This window comes from Leucoraja erinacea, chromosome 21, assembly GCF_028641065.1.
Source record: "Leucoraja erinacea ecotype New England chromosome 21, Leri_hhj_1, whole genome shotgun sequence".
NCBI classification, from domain to species: Eukaryota; Metazoa; Chordata; class Chondrichthyes; order Rajiformes; family Rajidae; genus Leucoraja; species Leucoraja erinaceus.
Window position 1 is genome coordinate 21054284 of NC_073397.1, and position 20661 is coordinate 21074944.

General features: G+C 39.3%; 1 protein-coding gene across 2 annotated transcripts in view; it reads left to right on the forward strand.

Annotated features, from left to right (window-relative positions):
* Nucleotides 1-6828: 6828 nt before the first annotated feature.
* LOC129707383 (synaptonemal complex protein 2-like) overlaps nt 6829-20661 on the forward strand; it is a 55392-nt gene continuing 41559 nt past the window's right edge. For both annotated transcript variants that reach the window (XM_055652371.1, XM_055652372.1), the window contains exons 1-6: nt 6829-6977; nt 11567-11606; nt 12005-12090; nt 13425-13485; nt 18743-18786; nt 20577-20634. In XM_055652371.1, coding sequence (XP_055508346.1) covers nt 6898-6977; nt 11567-11606; nt 12005-12090; nt 13425-13485; nt 18743-18786; nt 20577-20634 — 369 coding nt within the window. In that variant the 5' untranslated portion in view covers nt 6829-6897. The remainder of the gene's footprint in view (nt 6978-11566; nt 11607-12004; nt 12091-13424; nt 13486-18742; nt 18787-20576; nt 20635-20661) is intronic.

Here is a 20661-nt window from a genome sequence, read left to right on the forward strand (position 1 = left end):
CATACCAAGACTGACTTGTTTCTACTCTGCTCAGTTCTGTTGAAAGGTCTTTGACCTGAAACATTAGCCCTTTAAAAATTTAATTTGGATATTTTGGATTTTTTTTTTGATGTAGCTGGTTTATTTGAAATGATTTTCTCCTTCTTATAAAACAGATGATCGTATTAATAAGCATCAAACATTTTGCTCAATATTTGATGGAAAATCACTAAGAGATGATCATCAGAATAAATTTCAAAACCCAAAAGATGAAGCAGTGGGCATGCAATTGGAAGACAAGTTGGAGAAAGTGACTTCCGCAAATAAATATGAAAGAAGTGGAACGTACATAAAGGACAACCACATAAAAGTACAACATACTGTGTATAGAAAATTTACTCCATCAAGTTCAACGAAGGAAGTCTCTGAAACTGAAGGCTTTGTTTGCATTCTGTTTGTCAGGAAAAATTCACAGAAAATATGGCTTCCGAAATGGATAACTTTAAATTGGATGAGATCAACCACAACATTGAATGTGAAGAGCAGAATAATCCAAAGAACAGCAATAATTCCAAAAGACACAAAACAGACTTGACATGTAGGAGTCAACCGGGAAAGGTAATGTGTGAATGAAACAATACAGGATCATTATTATTATTAGCATGAGTCCATTTTCCCTCACCTCTTTATCTAATTGTTTGCACTCAAAATTCTCAGAGCCGAAGTTGGAGCCGCAACAGGATGGCATTTTATGCAAAAGTGTTATCAGGTCCAGGCTCATTTAGAAATCCTGGATTATGTGAATGATTTTGTTTAAATATGGTGCTTTCCCAACACCAATTGATCTCTGGCAGTTGTGATTTATCACTCAATAAATCGGGATTTCTGGATTTTGCACTTCATTGAAAAACTTTTGAAAATTGAAAAACCAAAAAGGAAGAAAGATTCTAAGGGGAGTAGGAGGCAACTGTGGCTGACAAGAGAAGTTAGGGATAGAATAAAATTTAAAGAAAAGATGTATAACAGGGGCATTAGAATAAAGGGGAGGCCATTTAAGACAGAGGTGAGAAAACTCTTTTTCACCCAGAGAGTTGTGAATTTGTGGAATTCCCTGCCACAGAGGGCAGCGGAGGCCAAATCATTGGATGGATTTAAGAGAGAGTTAGATAGAGCTCTAGGGGCTGGTGGAATCAAGGAATATGGGGAGAAGGCAGGCACGGGTTAATGATTAGGGACGATCAGCCATGATCACAATTAATGGCGGTGCTGGCTCGAAGGGCCGAATGGCCTCCTCCTGCACCTATTTTCTATGTTTCTATCTTGTTCGGGATTTATTCAGTCTCCATAGGCCTGGGAGTAACTAAATGAAAACCGATATGATTTCTGACAGATCACGTATTTCTTCAATGACATCTACACTGATAGGATGGAAGCATGCAAAATAAGTCCTGTCCTTTCAGTAAAACTTCAATAATTCTGTTTCGGTATCTGTGTCATTCATTAGTATACTACGTCCTAATAATATACAGACCTATTCACAGAAGATCTGCACTCTCACAGGGTCAGCTATGTATTACCGGGAATTCATGTTAGGTGACCGGAGTGAGTGCCATTTAGAGTCATAAAGCATGGAAACGAGCCCTACAGCTTAATTTGTCCATGCCAACCAAGATGTCCTATCTACTCTAGACCCATTTGCCCGCATTTGGCTCATATCCCGCTTAACCTTTCCTTTCCAGGTATCTGCCCGTGACTAAGTGCTGTTGTAATACCTGCTTCAGCTACATCATCAGGCAGTTTGTCCAATGTACTCACTATCAGTCTGGAAAGCAGGTTGTTTGTGTGGCAGAAGTTGGGAGGTTCAAAAAGTAGGCTGAATGTGCGCAGGAGTTTAGGTCTGAAGAGTGGGTGGAGTATGTAACTCGGGCTGGGGTTGGGAATCGGGACCTGGGTCTGAAATGCCTATATTTAAGCTTGCTTGATAAACTGAAGTAAGTAAGCTGAAACTCACCAATTCAATTTCACGTGTTCCCCTTAACACGTTCTGTTTTTCACTACTTTTAAACTCCCCGGGCACACCGAGAAAACAAACAAGAAATAAAAGTATGTTCAATTAATATAACTAGCATCCAAAATCTACTCCAGAATATTTATTAATCTATCACCACTAGTTTCCCAAGCGTGACAATTATTGGAGTTATACTGTACATGCCAAAATTAAATGGCAAGTTTTCTGGACCTAGTTCACTGTCTGTGGTCCTCAAAAAAATTTCTCACACCTGCTCTAGATGTGGAGGGCTATTTTCACTGGGCCTCCATACCTTTGAAAGCAAGGTCTCGACGGTAACCAACTTTAAGGTAAACATAAAAGAGTAAATCACAGGAAAGAGCCCTTTGGCCCATAATGTTTATGCTGAATATGATGCAATGTTAAACTGATCACATCTGCCTGTACATGATCCATATCCCTCTATTCCCTGCACTTCCATGTACCTATCTAAAAGCCTCAAAAACGCCACTATCGAATCTGCCTCCACCACCAATCCTAGTAATGCGTTCTAAGTCCCCACTACTATTGGTGTAAAAAAATACCCGCTCCCACATATCCAATAAAATTTTCCCCCCCACCTTACAGCCATGTCCTCTAGTGTTGGACATTTCCACCCTGGGATAAGGTTCTGACTGTCTACACTATCTATGCCTCCCATAATTGTATATACATGTATCATGTCTCCCCTCAACTTCTGACATTCCAGATAAAACAATCCAAGTCTATCCAACCTCTCCCCATAGCTTAAACCCTCTAATTCATGCAGGATTCCGGTAAACCACCTGCACTCTCTCCAAAGACTTCACATCTCTCTTGTAATGGGGAGGATCAGAACTGCTCGCAAAACTCCAAATAATGCCTAACCAAAATCCTTTAGAGCTGCATCATGACTTCCTGACACTTATATTCAATGCTATAGCCATGACGGCAAGCATACCTTTTTTACCACCCTATCTACTTGGACTCCAAAATCCCTCTCCCTCAAAATACTGTTAAGGGTCTTGTCCTTAACTATATACATTCCCCTTACATTCAACCTGCCAAACTGCAACAATCCGCACTTGCTCAGGTTAAATTCCAGCTGCTATTTGTGGAATAATAATGCCATTACTAAACTTTTCATAGAGCAATACAGCATGGAAAACAAGCCCTTTGGTCCAACTTTTCCACGCTGTACATGATGCCAATCTAAGCTAGTCCCATTTGCCATGCTTGGCCCATATTTCTCTTAATATTTCCTATCCTGGTACCACACCAAATGTCTACTTTGTTATTGTAGCTGCCCCATCTGGCAGCTTCTTCCATATACCCCAAAATCCACTGAAATCTGTTAAATCTTTCTCCCTCATTTTAAACCACTGCCCTGTAGTTCTTGATTTCTCCGGCAAAAAGACTGTTCATTCACCGTATCTATTCCTCTCGTGATTACAGACACATCCAAATTGTCCTTCAACCTCCTACTCTTCAAGGAATAAAGCTATAGCCTGCCCAACCTCTTCCCACAGTTCCCTCTTCCCAGTCCCTCAAGTCCTGCCAACATCTTCGTTAATTTTACTTGCACACTTTCCCACTTAATGGCAATTTTACTACAACAGGATGTCCAAAACTAAATAATACTCCAACTGAGTCTCACCACCATTGTGCATACTGTAACATAATGTTCCAGCTTCTATCTTGACTGATGTATGCCAAAGGCCTTCTTCACCACCCAATTTGATGCTACTTTCAGGGAACGATGCACTTGTACCAAATACTAATGAAAAACTTGGATGATTGTGCAAGAGTATGCAAAAGTATGGTAATGTTGTTGAGTGTGGGAGGTCATCTGCTTTAGAACCAAGAAAATATATTCAAGTATTTGCGAAATGCTGAGAAAATTATTTAAAGAACATGGAACAATACAGCAAAGGAACCGGCCCATCGGCCCGCGATTGCTCTGCTGAACATGATGCCAGGTTAAACTATTCACCCCTGCCTGCACGTGATGCATACCTCTCTAATCCCTGCATTTCCATCATTTTATGAGAAAGCCAGTGTCTGTTTCCCATGGTAGGGATGTCTAAAACTAGAGAGCATAGATTTAAGGTGAAAGAGAGGAGGTTTAAAGAGGATCTGAGGGACAGCCTTTTCACACAAAGAGTAGTTTGTTTCTGGAATGAGATGCGAAAGAAGATCTTTGAAGCACAACATTTAAGAGGCATTTGGACAGGTGCTTGAATTACAGAGTGCTATAAATAATTAGAGTAGGTAAGCACAGATTTGATAATAGACAATAGGTGCAGAAGTAGGCCATTTGGCCCTTTGAGCCAGCACCGCCATTCAATGTGATCATGGCAGATCATCCCCAATCAGTCCCCCGTTCCTGCCTTCTCACCATATCCCCTGACTATCTTTAAGAGCCCTATCACCTTAAACAGTGGCCCCTGGTTCTGGATTCCCCCAACATCGGGAACAGGTTTCCTGCCTCTGGCGTGTCCAAACCTCTTATATGTTTCAATAAGATATCCTCTCATCCTTCTAAACTCCAGAATATCCAAGCCCAGCCGCTTCATTATCTCAGCATATGACAATCCCGCCATCCCGGGAATTAACCTTGTAAATCTACGCCGCACTCCCTCAATTTGATGGACTGAAGGGCGTGTTTCCACACTGTACAATTTGATGATTATAAAATAGCTAATGGCGAAAAATACACTTGGTTATACTTGGATATATTATAAAAGCCAGTTGAAAGGTATAAAAATAATCAAATAAATTTGTTCCTTTATTTTGGGTGGAGAAATGCAAAAGGGAAAGTGACAGGTGAATGCCTAATGGCCTATGGAGACTTTTCAGTCCATTATTAAGATCATGATTGATTGTCTATTTCACTTTCCAGCAATTATACTAAAATCCCTCGATTCCCTTAATGTCAAAACTCCTAATTGAAGTCAAAGATGGAAAAGCCAGGTGCACTCAGTAGGATATGCAACACTAGAGAAAGAAACATGGTTCAGGTCAGTGATCCTTCATTGACTGTTGAACTCGGCCATGAATATACTCAATTGTTGATCAACCATAACTTTCTGGTATAAATAATTATAAATCAGAATACCCTCTTTTGTCCAAACTTAATTTTCTCTTAGGTTTTCCTGCAGCATTCTACTTTTCCCAATTGGTTTCCTTCAGAGAACTTTACCTAATCACACTCAACAACTATCATAACGAGTAGTGAAAAGGTGATCTCAGATAATTTTGCTTTGTTCTGTACCTGCATTCGTTTTGGCATGCAAATCACCTTTCATCATTTGCTGTTTGAAAAAGTTTATTTCAAATCCCTTACTAAGCTGCTTTCGAATCTCCACATAGCTAACTTTTGCATTTAAATCATGTACAGTGCATTCAAAAGAGAGTTAGATAGAGCTCTTAGAGCTAGCGGAATCAAGGGGTATGGGGAGAAGGCAGGAACAGGGTGCTGATTGTGAATCGGCCATGATCACATTGAATGGCGGTGTTGGCTCGAAGGGCCGAATGGCCTATTCCTGCACCTATTGTCTATGTATCAGTCCAATACTTTAATGCCCTTGTTCCTGTTAAAAAATATACTCCATGTCATCCAAGTCACTCTTCATTGAGAGATGATCAGAGAAGTCTTGCACTGATCCCCTTCCCCCCCATGGCTGACTTCTTAATTGTGGTCCTGATCCACCCCCACTCCCCTCATCAAATAGGAATGATCTCTCGCTAGCCACCACTACCAACATCAACAGCATCTCAGAACCCACAAAATTAGACAGGCAGCAAGTCATCCTCAATCTGAGGGATTGTTTATTAAGGTCAGTAGAAATAGGAATGATAGAAAAGGAAATTGGTCTTTTCATAAAATATTATCTCTATCAAATCAAGAAAACTGCACACATTGGAAATGTAAAACAAATTCAAAAAAAGAATAGTACTGAGCAGGTCAGGGCACATCTGAGGGATGAGAAAGAGTCAGCGTTTCAGGACAAAGACACCATCTGAACTGGAAAGGAGACAAATAAGCTTTGTAAGCTCTAGTGAAAGAGAATGGTTCTGATAGGAAAAGCCAGGATGACTATGGGATTAGGCTATGAACAAGAATATATAGTCAATGAGTGAACACGAGCAATTAGAAGTGAGAACACAGTGAGAATGTAAAAGTTGTGAAATTGTGGGCAGGATAACATGCTCAGCAGGTCAGGCTGGGCATGTCTTCCACTTTGACGGGGGAAAAAAAATCAGTTATACAGCATGGAAACGGCCTTCAGACCAATATGCCCATGCTAAGATGCCCATCAAATATGAATTAAATTGTCTTCACTGTGATATATAAATGTTGCTCTATGTGCCTCGCCGCCTGACAGATCACTGCATTGCTAGTGCTGCGAGAGTGTGTTATGGCCATAAACAGTGTAGATATGCTCCTCCTTCTCCCTGTGGCCATCTTTTACACAGTTACTGAGTTTGCCATGAAGAATGTACTTTAAGGTGGAGACTATTCCTAGAAATTTTAAGTAATGTGGCAGCTGCAATCTTAGCCACCAGCTGCCAATAGAAATTGTGCAGGTTGTGGTTTTGCACACTTAATTGGGAGTAAATTGCCCTTATAGTTTTTTAAAGGTAAATGTTACCAATTCATTGATTTTAGTTGGTCTCCCAATGAGGCATTAGAAATAAATGCAGCTCATATTTAGCACATCAATAATGAAATCTAATTTCCATGCAGCTGTATATGCAATATTATTCTGTTTGTAATCATATTCATATTTTCTTGCTACTCTTAACATAAATGTATTAATAGGTAAATAACATACACTGTGCTTTTACAGAGGGAATATTGCCTTAAGGTGAATACAGTTACTGAAACAATGTTCAGTGCAATTGCTGCAAATTATACAGATGAGACAAAAGGGAAATACTTGAATAAAGACAAACCTCTTTCCATTAGGTAAGGTCTATAAGAAATGTTGACAAATAAATAATTTGAGGTTGTTGAGAGAGGCATGAGAGGACTGGTTCTGTAAAATCCCAAATTGGCCACTGGTGAGCAAATCATTAGTAGGTCAATGACAGCTGTTATCACTGTAGTGACACAGTCTATTCGTTTACTGATGATTAAATTGCTGTTGGCAATGGCTGAACCTGCATTCACGCCAGTTATATTGAGTGACATTATCCATTGCAAAATCAGAGAACCTCTTAATATTTTTATCATGAGCATCTCTGGTTCTGTACAAGGCATAGAATTACTGGTTCTGGTCACCATTGCAAGCTGACTGGAGATTTATGTTGCCATGGCTCATGTTTTATGCCCTCAGCTGCTGTTCTGTGAGGATGGAGGGATGTTATTAGCTTTATCACTAACAAGATATTCATGTGTTCCAGCAGCTGGATCTTCTGGGTTAGCTTAGTAAGAAATTAAGTGAGAATTAGGGGATGCAAAAGAGTGAACAAGGAAGATGCAGAAAGATTAGTTGAAAGAAGGGAACAAGTCTGGTGGTGGCATCACACTAGATTTTCGAAATTTACTGAGGAAGATATATTCAATGTGGAAGCTGATGTGAAATATGAAGACCAAAGTAACCCAATCCCTGAATTGTGGGAGGAGAGGAATTGAAAGCTGAAGTTTGGGAAATGAGGATCCTGCCAATTATGACTGAGGAAAAACATGATTGAAGAAAACTGTAAATATCTCTGAAGCACTGATATAAAAAATTGTATTATCAGAGCCAATGGCTTACAGCAGGCATAGCTGCAGCTATCTAGACTGCACTTGACTCAACTTTATGTTAGGACCTCACTCCATTCCCCTACTCGATTACTCTCAAATTTAAAACATCCTCGGATATCTTCTGTGCATTCTTTCCAGCTTAACAATATCCTTCCTATAGTAGGGTGATTAAAACTGAACACAGTACTCCAAATGCGGCCTTGACAACATCTTGCACAGCAGTAACGTAACATCCCAACTTCTAAACTCAGTACCCTGACTGATGAAGGGCACAGTACCAAAAGCCTTCTTGACTACCCTAATTACGTGTGACACCACTTTCAGGGAACCAGGCACCTGCACTCCCACTGCTCTGCAACACTCCCCAGGACCCTGCCATTCACATTGAAGGTCCTGTGCTGGTTAGACTTCCCAAAATGCAACATCTTGCACTTACCTTGTGCAAACTCCATTGACCATCTGATCAAGATCCTGTTAGAATTTTTGATAACCATCTTCACTGTCTACATTACCAACTTTAGTGTCATATGCAAACTTATTAATCATGACTTGTACATTCTCATTCAAATTGTTGATATAAACCACAAACACAATGGGCCCCATCATTGATCCCTGTGGCACCACTGGTCACTGTCCTCCAATCCAAACAACAACCTTTTACTATCATCCTCTGCTTCCATCTATGAAGCCAATTATCTGTCCAGTTGGCCAGCTCTCTCTGGATACCAGGGAATCTAACCTTCCAGAGCAGCCTAAATGTGGAACTTATCAAATACATTGCTTGAAGTCCATATAGATGATGTTGTCAATCTTTTTGGTTACTTCTTCAAAAAAAGTAATCAGTTCGTCAGACACAATCTCCCATGTACAAAGCATGCTGATCATCCCTAATCAGCCCTTATGTAGACACAAGAAACTGCAGATGCTGGTTTACAATAAAAGACACAGACTGATCTTTCCCCAGGTATTTCCTTGAAACTCTTGCGGTTCCACACGGAGATGATCGCTTTGGTTTATAAGGGGGGAGTATTATCTCTCGGGTTACCCTCCTTACCTTAATGTAATTACAAAATCTCTTTGGATTTTCCTTAATAGGAGCTATCTCCTGGACCCTTTTTTACCTTCCCGATTTCCTTCTTAAGTATGCTCATCACTTGCCTAAACTCCTCCATGGATACATTTGATCCCAGATGTCCATACCTATCCCATGCTTCCTTTTGCTTGACCAAACCCTCAATCTCTTGTCAACCAGGTTTCCTTACTCCCATCGCCCTTGCCCTTCACTCTTAATAGGAATATGTATGCCCTGAACTTCCTTCATCACACTTTTAAAAGCATTCCACTTTTTCGGATGTTCCTTTGCCTGCAAACAACCCACTTTAATCAACAATATTAAGTTTTGGTCTAACACCATCAAAGCTTGCTTGCCCCAATTCAGAATGTTAACTTGTGGGCCCACTGTCTTTCAATGCAAAGAAAACTGAGGTCACTGGTCCCAAAGGGCTCACCCACGGGCAGTTCAGAATAGAATAGAATAGTTTCTTTATTGTCATTGTAACATGGACCATGTACAACGAAATTTAAAATGTCAGCCAGTCAGTGCAGCATTCAAACATTTCTAAAAGCTAACGATACATACACGGTAAAATAATAAAGATAAACAACTAAATAAATATCACGAACACAGCACGCATACACACCCAACCCTCCATCCTTCTGTCGATTTCACAGTTACCACAGTCCCTTAGTCTGTACTGGCGGCTACATTTAGTGCTTTTATAGTGGGGTAAAAACTGTTTTTTAGTCTGTTACTTGTCCTTGTAGAGATTTAGAACAGTTCAAACAGGAGTGTCCGGGGTGGGAAATGTCCTTTATGATATTCTGGGTTTTTTTTGGTGCAGCGGGAAAACTTACAAGGTAAGGAGAGGGCAGCCGACAATCCTCTGGGCGTTGTCAATGGCCCTCTGGAGCGCTTTCCTCTGAGCCGCTGTGCAGCTGGTGTACCACACGCATACACAGTATGTTAGTATGCTCTCAATGGAGCACCGATAAAAGGACAGCAGCAGTCTCTGAGTGATGTTGTTCTTCCTGAGCACCCTCAGGAAGTGCAGTCTCTGCTGGACCTTTTTCAGCAGCGCAGTGGTGGCTCGTCAGGTCCTCCTAATGGATTCCCAGGAAGCGGGGCCACCCTCTCTACACAGTCCCCTCTGATAGTCAATGGTACCATGTCCGTTTTGTTCTTCCGAGATGAGGAGCAGGTTATTTTCTTCGCACCACACTGAGAGCTGGTCCACCTCATCTCGGTAGGCGTAACTTTCCCCCCCGGAGATGTCCCACACTGTAGGTCATCCGCAAATTTTGATGGTGTTGCTGTGGTGGGCGGGGGTGCAGTTCATGTGGCTATAGAGCATTTCAGTACGCAAGGGGGAGTTGGCTGTGGCCCTTGATGGGCTACAGGAAGCTATTTATCCACGTCAGGGGAGTGTGGAGAGTCCCAAGGCAGGTACAGTTTGTGGGGGGATGGTACTGAGTTGGATGATCAGCCATCCGCACGTAGCTCCCCTGCTGCTCCATGAGACAGTGAATGGGAGCTGTGGCTACAGCGCTCGAAGCTCTGTACGCGAATGGGGTCAAAGCTCCTGACCCCGGCACCAGTTTTAATTTCTCACCACTGGTGTGAGTGCGACTGGCCGGTAGTCGTTGAGGCTGGAGATGTTGGTTTTTTTGGGCAAGGGGACTATGGTGGAGGACTTCAGACAGGGTGGGACAGTGGACTGGGCCAGAGACTGGTTAAAAATCCTTGTAAAGACTCCAGCCAGCTGGTCTGCGCAGTCCTTCAACACGCGTCCAGAGACGCCGTCAGGACCAGTAGCCTTCCTTGGATTGATGGCCCGCAGAGTGCGCCTCACCTCATGCTCCTCAGTCACCTGATATTCCCAATTTCCAAAGAGTAGATGAAGCTTTGCCTTCTCCCTTGTAGGTTCCTTCACATATTGCCTGAGGAAACTTTCCTGAATACATTTGACAAATGTCTGCAATATTAAGATCTCTCGGGCATAAGTTTCCCTTTTTGGCATTAAACTACAATCGTAGAGCAGAGGGATCTAGGACTATATAGTTCCCTGAAAGTGGTGTCAAAGGTGGATAGGGTAGTAAAGAAGGCTGTACAGGCCTTCATCCGTTAGGGTATTGATTAGAGAAAAGGAACATTCTTATTGAATGTTGGAGCAGGCTCAAAGGATTGGTTGCCCATTCCAGCTCCTTTTTCTTATGCTTTTACCTATTTTTGTAAAATATCCCACAAAGAGTTCAAGACTTCTACAAGTTCACCTTGTAATAGTTCTGGCAGAGCGTCCATTACTTTCTCAGCCATTAATAGGATGTTCAACAAGGTTATATTCAAATCAGTATGGTGAATAGGGTTGTTTGACAAAGATATTATCTAACCTTCACTTGGAGAGAAAGCTATAAATATATGTAATGAAAATATGAGGGCTGGTGAATAACCAAATATTATATCCAAGCAATCGAGTAACCATGACTGTATCCTTCTTGGTCTTCTGTCTAATTATTAATGCGTCACAACAATGAATGGCATCAAATTTGTGTGCTCTATTTTGCCAGCAATGTCATTTCATATTCCTTCTGGAAATTGTTAATTTAATCTGATATAGCCTTTACATGTTGACATTCATTGATTAGCTCATATCTTTGCTTGCTATTGACTGTAGGAGATCTGGATTTTTGAATTGGCTCTTTATGTAGTCTAAACTGAGTGGTTATATTGTTTCCTTTTGATGTTCTAGGTATCAACTGGATCAATTACATCACCAAAAGCAGCAAAAGGTTAGTGTATTAAAAAAATATATATACATTTTACAAATATTTTGCTACTTTCAAGATTTTCGCAGTTTTTGTTTTCATTTTGAAGAGGCCTTTCCATGGAAAGTGGAACAATCAAAACAAAGCTTTTTCAAGAGAAAATTGCCTTTTCTTTAAAGTATTATTTAATTTTAATGTGTAAAGAAAATAATGTGTGTGTGTAGACAACTTGTAATCATTAAGAATTTTTTTAATATGGCAGTACATTCCAGGGCATTTAATAGGACCTTTACCAAATAAAATATAACTGGTATTAAGCAAATACTAGTTTTACTGATGCTTAAACAAACCTTACAAGCTATTAGTCACATGACATCAGATTTAAATGTTTAAATTCTTCTTATATAAATCGTGTTTTTAAGCAAAAATTGGAAAACGAAAAACGAACATGGATAGGGCAAAAGGGAGTAGCCTGCACTGCGAATTTGAAGAACAAAATGGAAGATAGGTATGTATTAAAATAACTGGTGATCTGTTACCAGTTACAACTGTTACCCATCCACCCACCACCTATTTCAGACTCCTATACGTTTTTCCCAGTGGCAGGAGTGAAATGAGAGCATTGCCAGGGTGGTGTGGGTCATTGATGATGTTGGCTGCCTTTTTACGACAGCGCCTCTAATAGATCTCTTCAATGGTGGGGAGGTCAGTACCTGCTATAGACTTTGTTCTTCATTCCTGAGCATTTGAGTTGCTGAACCATACTGTGATGCAACCAATCAATATCCCCTCTACCATACACTTGTGGAAGATCAAGGAACACACCAAATCTCAATTTTTTAAGGAAGTAGCAGTGTTGATGGACTTCCTTTATGATTGCATCAAAGTGCTGGGTCCAAGACAGATCTTTTGTACTAGTGGTTTGTTGCTGAGGTAGGGTTGTGCAGTGTGGTTTAACAGCCTGATTGTTAATGGAAAGAAGCTGTTCTTGAACCTAGAGGATCCTTTACCACCTTCCCGATGATAACAATGAGATAAGAACATGGCCAAGGGTCTTCGATTATATTAGCTGTCGCCTTCGCTAAGGATCTTGGTGACTTTTACTAGTCATGATCATTTATGTTTGCAGTATGTGATAAAGTTTACTTACAACCTCATTGGTGAAATAAACAAATCTCAAATCGTTTTTAATGAACAGTAGCAGAAATTGAAGTGTGCTCTGTTGCATGCCTCAGTTCTCCAGCATGTTACCTCCTCCCCCACATCCTTAAAAGTGTCAACCATGGTATTATTGAATGGTGAAACAGGCATACAGGGCTGAATAGCCTTTGTTTCAATGTCTTATGGTACCATAACAAAACGGCTAAATGATTATCTTAGGATATGAGTGAATTTAATTTAAAGATATTAAATAAATCTGGAATAACATAGATGGTATCAGGGATGGTAACCACAAAACTGCCGAAGTGCAGTTTAAAAACACAGCCAATTAAGGGAAATAAATATCTGATTTATCCTTTCTGGCCTATCTATGCCTCCAGACCTATCAACAGAATTGTCTCTGCTAGAATGACCCAGCAAGCCATTTATTTCAAGGCCAATTAGTGATGGACATGAATGTTATTTTCTCCAGCAACATCCACATCGTATTGATAATTGAATTTCCATTGCCATTCACATGATATAAAATAAACTAAATTTAGTAGGTCTGTGACAGATCATTGGCATTCTTTTTAAGAGGTGCAACAAAAGTAAAGTGATTTTTTTTTTAAGGGTATGTATAATTTGAATATAGCTTCTATAATGTAACTGCCCAATAAATCAGTTGTTTTCTGCCATCAGCACACATGATGTCTACAGTTTTGATGGCAGCTCAACAACTGAACCCACTATATCACTGGGGGTAAGTCTGCATATTTCTATTTCACTGAGTAGTTTACATAGTCACATGTTTCTGACATTCTTTAATCAAGAATTCTGGTTAATTGACGATTTCATTATAATGGATAATAATATGGAGCAAACCAAAAATGATAACTGCTTCACACCAGAGTAAATATTGCTTTCATCACCTGTTTTCCATTACATCATTAATTCCTCAGAATGTGGGATATTTGTTATACTGATTGTATTGGGAAGGGTGATGGGTTGTATATATGATTAAGAGATACTAGGTGTTTATAGCTGCTAAATTTGTATAAGATAATTATAAGCAGTTGAATAAGGGGTGGGAATTAATAAGCTTTGGCTTCTTCCTGTTCCTTTTCGGACGCATACGATTCATTTATTTATAAATATTGTTTATGACACTTTATAAATATTCTTGTTTTGTTTTTTTGTATGCTGTTTCATACTTGCTTTTTATTTTTTATTCTGTTTAAAATAAAGAATTAAATAAAAATAAAAAATAAAATAAAACCACATCTTTGCATGGCTTGAACAGAACATGTTTCTGAGTTGCTTATCTGTATAAATATAATACATTTATTTGTGCCTCCACATGGATTCAACAGAATCATTGAAACAGTTTCAGTTAAAATTCTGAAACAAGATAACTTAAAAAGAATAAGTTAAAAGAGTGTCGGTGATTAACATAGGTTATATAGGCTATTCCCATGTTCTGAGGACATGACATGTATGAAACAGCTCTCAAAATACTATAAAATTCAGGTGCAATATACAACAAAATGTCCTTTCCTATGAGTGGAAGAACTAGTTTCCTCTCTCTCCGCATTGAGTATGTTCTTTCTTATCAGGATCGTACGCTTTTGTACAAATTTTTGGTAATCTTCCCTACATCTTGCTAGAGACCAGTGGGTGCAGAAAACACATTACTTTACTCGGCTTTTACTCTTCCCCATTGTGCAAGGTATAATGCTATCCATATGGCTTCATGCATCTTCTCAGATCCTAGTGAGATTACATCTGTTTTAATGTCTGTCTGGGATCATGCAGGCTGATGGCCTATTATGATACCTTCAGTCTGAAGCTGCTTGCAATGACAGGTGGATTTGAGCCATCAGGCCAAGCAAAAGGGGCATCAAGAATTATCAATTGTGCAGGAAAGAACGGCAGATGCTGGTTTAAATCGAAGATAAACACAAAATGCTGGAGTAACTCAGCCGTGGAGGTAAATGGACATTTGATGTTCTGTCAAAACACTTAATTTAGATTTCATGAAGAGTCTCGACCTGAAAAGTCAGCTATCGATTTCCCTCTACAGATTCTACCTGGCCCGTTGATCCAGTTAATCCAGTAGTTCTTTTTTACAGCTGGTGGGCCATGTTGCACCCTCCTATTAGTGAGATTGTCATGGATCTTCACTGTTGGGTACTACATGACTCTGCCAGTGATTCATGCAGTGAAAACATTGCTGCAGTATCCCAATCGTCTACTTTACCATAAAAAGACACAAAATGCTGGAATAAATCAGCCGGCCAGGCAGCATCTCTGGAGAACATGGATAGGTGACTATTCAGGTCGGGCCCCGAAGGACATCAGTCCGAAAGAAGGGTCTCGACCTGAAACGCCACCCATTCCTTCTCTACAGAGACGCTGTCTGTCCCACTGAGTTACTCCAGCATTTTGTGTCTATCAAGAATTATCTATTGATGGCTGTGACTCTATTATGCATCTAACTCGCATGTGGACTACAATGTACCATGAAAGCTATTCTGCCACGCAAAATATGGCAATGTAGGTTTGAAAATATGTTCTGTAGCGGCCCGACCTGAATAGTCACCTGTCCATGTTCTCCAGAGATGCTGCCTGACCCGCTAGTTTATTCCAGCACTTTGTGTCTTTTACGGTAAAATAGATGATTGGTATACTGCCCTACTTTGACAAATGGAAGCGACTGACAATTTTGTCAAAATTGAGTTATTGCTTGTTTTAGGGTATTTGAGATATGCTCTACACAATGGTGAACAAAATAAGTTACATGACCCTCCATTTCTGCGATATTAACATGTCAAAAGGAAGCAACTGCACAAATATACCAATTTGACGAAAGGAAGCAACTGACCATGTTTATAATGTACTGTTACACATATTCATTTTTTCGTAATATCACCTTTATGTCTTTATCATACAAATTGATTTGCGTAATTGCAATTCAGAAAGTTATTTATTATACATACATGGTTTATGACAGTGCAATAACAGTATTCTCACCACTCTGGTATTTAACTATGTTAGGTATTATGTTTTGTACTGTCATAGTTATTATATATATTAAGGGACGACAGATGGCACAATGAGCTAAGTGTTCGGCTGGTGACTGGAAGGTAGCCGGTTCGAATCCTGCTTGGAGTGCATACTGTCGTTGACACGGGCAAGACACTTCACCCACCTTTGCCTGTATGTAAATGTAATGTAATTATGTGAAGCACTTTGGGGTCAATGCAAGTTGACTAAAAATGTGCTATATAAATAAGATTATTATTATTATTATATTATAATAACAGTGTAATTGTGTTGAAGGAAGTTCTTAGAAAAGTCATTGATTAGATTTTTCATTGCTTAAGAAATTTTACCCAATGCTCTCTCCTTTCTCTTATCTATAATCTTTTAGCATGTAAACTTAATTTTCATAATAAGATTGTAGAAATGTTTGATGTATGTCCCTGGATTTTAGCTTTTGAATTATAGACATGTATGATTTCATGGTATGTCATGATTATCACATTATCCAATTTTGATTTCATTAAGCAGCAATACTTTATTTTTAATCATCACAGTTATCTCAAATTACTGTTACGAATTATTAATGTGTGCCATTTCACTGTAAACATGTACAATCCGCCATTGGCTGGCATACATGATTTTAATAAAACATGAATTGATTTTTTATTGGGGAATGATAAATTGTGTTATTTTGTATTCTGATAAATTATTTCAAATCAGTAGCATTGCAGTTTAACAATTATTAGTGGTGCTTTCCAGTTGGTAGTTAGTGCACATTTAAGCAGTAAATTTGAAACTCCCTGAAAACCAGTTTCAGTTGGTGTACATGGTCACAGTTATTACAATTACCATGTACAGTGTACTATCCTAATTTGGCTTGAATAGTAATTTAGCACTTCATTTAACATTAATCTCCTGCATGTATGTATTTTGACATGATTAATTATAAATCAATGTGGAGGCTTCCAAATGAAAAATAGGACTGTCATATGTATAATTTATTTTTTGTGTACCATTTTTGTGTAAAGCTAACAATTGCAGCCATACTATTTACATGTAAATGAATAATAATAATAATGATTATTATTACTATCATCACCATCATAATAATTTTTCTCATTGTTATAGAAATCATAATCAGAGACACAAAGAAGAAAAAAGTGAATGAAATATCTGGTAAAATGGGAACATGCCCATGCAAGAGATATTGTGTATGTGTGAACTGTGAGTATATGTGTGTGTGTGTGCATATGTGTCTGGTTGTGTGCATATGTGTTTGTGTAAGTTTGTTGTGCTTCTTTTTGCTTTTGTGTGTTTGTGGGTGTTTGCAAGTGTTTGTGCTTGTACACTAGTTTGTGTGTGATTGATTGTGCGTGTGTGTGCGCGTGTGAAAGGATAATAACTATGACAGTACAAAACATAATACCTAACATAGTTAAATACCAGAGTGGTGAGAACATAGAACAGTTGCTTCCTTTTGTCAAAATATTAGGCAGGAAACCATTCCAATAATCAGATTCAGATTCAGATTCAATTTTAATTGTCATTGTCAGTGTACAGTACAGAGACAACGAAATGCATTTAGCATCTCCCTTGAAGAGCGACATAGCAAACGATTTGAATAAAAAATAAATAATAAGTGTCCGGGGGGGGGGGGGGGGTGATTGGCAGTCACCGAGGTACGTTGTTTAGTAGAGTGACAGCCGCCGGAAAGAAGCTGTTCCTCGACCTGCTGGTTCGGCAACGGAGAGACCTGTAGCGCCTCCCGGATGGTAGGAGGGTAAATAGTCCATGGTTGGGGTGAGAGCAGTCCTTGGCGATGCTGAGCGCCCTCCGCTGACAGCGCTTGCTTTGGACAGACTCAATGGAGGGGAGCGTGGAGCCGGTGATGCGTTGGGCAATTTTCACCACCCTCTGCAGTGCCAATAATACTATGACAAAAGGAAGCAAATGACATAATCCTCATAAAAAAATATGAATTCATATCTTCAAACACATATGCCTAAAATGTCTTCTCTGAGTACGATTATTTGAAAATATTCATACCAGAAGTAAGAAATTCCTTCACAGAGAGCTGAAAGAAAAACACGTTTTCCTCATTTACAAGAAAACTCCTTTCAGTCAGTTGCTTCCTTTTATCAAAGTACGGCAGTATACTGCAGCAATGTTTTCACTGCATGAATCACTGGCAGAGCCATGTAGTACGCAACAGTGAAGGTTCATGATGATCTCACCAGTAGGAGGGTATAACATGTCCCACCATCTGCAAAAAAGAAGAACTACTGGACTAACTGGATCAGCAGGTCAGGTAGCATCTGTAAAGGGAAATGGATAGCTGATTTTTGGGTCTAGACACTTCATGAAATCTAGATTAATTGTTTTGACTCCAAACATCAAATGCCCATTTACCTCCACAGATGATGCCTGACCCAGAGTTTCCCCAGCGGATCCCTTTTTTTAATACTGGTTCCAGCATCTGCTGTTCGTAAGTCTCTGAAATCCCAACAGCTACCTGGTAAACAGCTGTGGATGGGAGGAATATGTGAAGAAGAAATGAATACGCATCTTATTTTCTTGAAAGGCTGTAGAGAGGAAGATATCCAAGTGCTTTTACAGTAATTTATAAATTAAATCTTGCCAGATTCAATGCAAATGTCAATTGACAATTTTAATGCTTTCCTATAGTCCCCGTTTTCCATATCCCCGTGCCGGTCCTCATGCTCCAATGTCATACCCGTTTGGTGGCTGCATCATGGCTATTGATGCTAATTTCTCACTGGAGGAAACTTTGCTTGACTTTGGATCTAATCCTAGGCTTTGTGCCTTGAAGCCTAGGCATGAATTGCACCACCTTAGTAGGTGTGGAAAATGTCTGGGTTGGCACAGTTATATGATGCATAATAAGAGTGAGCAGGCAGAAGGAAAAAGCCACAGGTAATCTTTTAATGTGTGATTGTGTACTTTGCTTTTCGCAGGTGAAGTATAAGACGATTCTTCAGCAAACCTGGTCAAATAAAAGGTGTGTATTCTTTAGAGACCTTGTAAAACATACAAAGTAATCTTTGTGCTGAACATGATAATTAATGTCTAATTATGTATCTTCAATGAAAAAGATAATGAAATGAAAAAGACAATGAAAAATACTGAGTGTCTGAGAAGAAAATATTATTTAATTGGACTTACATAAGGTCCTTGGAGGTGGGAAAACCAGGGTAAGGTTACAATGTTGTGAGATGATGAAATTCTCATATGTCGGCAATCCATAGAAACACCAATTTTACCAATTCACCAAAGTAGTTTTATAACCTGGAAGTTGAGGATGCAGGGATCCATTATGGAGTTATTAACTTAGAACTTGGGTCACATCGAATGAAGTACAAACATTAAAATACATCTGAAAAATGGAATGTACTTGAGAAAAGGATATAATATTTTTGTGCATAGAGAAATTTCAAATTTGCAACAAAATCCTAATAAAAGAGGGTTAATGGTAGCCCTACAAAAGGAAAGAAGGTACGCGAGGAAATATCAGGAGAATCATACAAAATGGAATTGTGGACAGTCACTAAACATTGTTAAAAAATGTAGGATGAGAAGCAGTCAGTTTTGAATTATTAATAGTAGAAAGTAGGTAAAGCAAGCAAGTGATTTGTGATAAATCTTTTCATTATCTACTGTAATATCATAATTTTTTTTCCTCCCTTACAAAGGAGTGATCAACAAATTCAGTCATGGTAAATTGGACTAGAGAACTACTGACTAGAAATTATGGACATTTTATAATAAAGAAAAGAAGATATTTATAAAGCGTTTGGTCAAACCATATAGACAGCACCCGTGGCCAGGATCAAACCCGGATCACTGGCACTGTAAGGCAGCAACTCTACTGCTGCGCCACTGTGCCGCCCTTTAGATATACAGTGCGAAAACGGGCCCTTTGGCCCACCAAGTCCACGCAGACCATCGAGTAAAGTTGTGAGACATAGAAGTTTTTTTTTAAATAAGTTATAATTAAATTAAAGTAAAAACATTTTAATTTGGAGCACAAAGTTAAGAATAGAGAAGAACTTGAGTAGACAAATATATGATTCATATGCCTTGACAAGAATCTCCCAATCTCCCACCGTACTTGAAATCTGATTTTTTTTTTTTGTCCAAATAGTGAAACCTTTCAAGTAGGTTAGGTCAATAAGCAATGATGAAGACTATTATTGTGACTCAATTTCCCTCTTCTCCTCCCCAAACTAGAGCAGTTGCCCCAAGAATTGGCGCAGTGCCCATTGCTGTTTGTGGATTATATCAACGATTTGGATGTTGCCAGGGGTTGAGGGCCTGAGCTATAGTGAGAGGTTGGGCAGGCTAGGATTAAATTTGTTAGAGTGCAGGAGGATAGGAGGTGATCTTATTTTGGTGTATAATATCATGAGAGGACTAGATAAGGAGAATGCAGTCTTTTATCCAGAGTAGGTAATCGAGAACGAGAGTGTTTAGGTCAGAGGGGAAAGATTTAATCTTTGCACGCAGAAGATGATGGGTATATGGAACGAGTTGCCCGAGGAGGTAGTTGACGCAGGTACAATAATATAATTTAAAATACATATGACAGATACTGTACGTGGATAGGAAAGGTTTAGAGTGATATGGGCCAAATGCAGGCAGGTTGGACTAGTGTAGATGGGGCACCTTTGTTTGCATGGACACGTTGGGCCGAAGGGCCTGTTTCCATGTTGTATAATTCTAATCCTTGTTGGACAAGTTATTCCGACAATGGCTATTATTAACAAAAATATTAAAATCATGGTCTTCCAGAAAACCTGAGAAAAAGAATATGAAACGTGGACAAAAAAATAAAGAGGAAATGCACAAGGTAAGCTTACTTCCTCTCAATTCACAA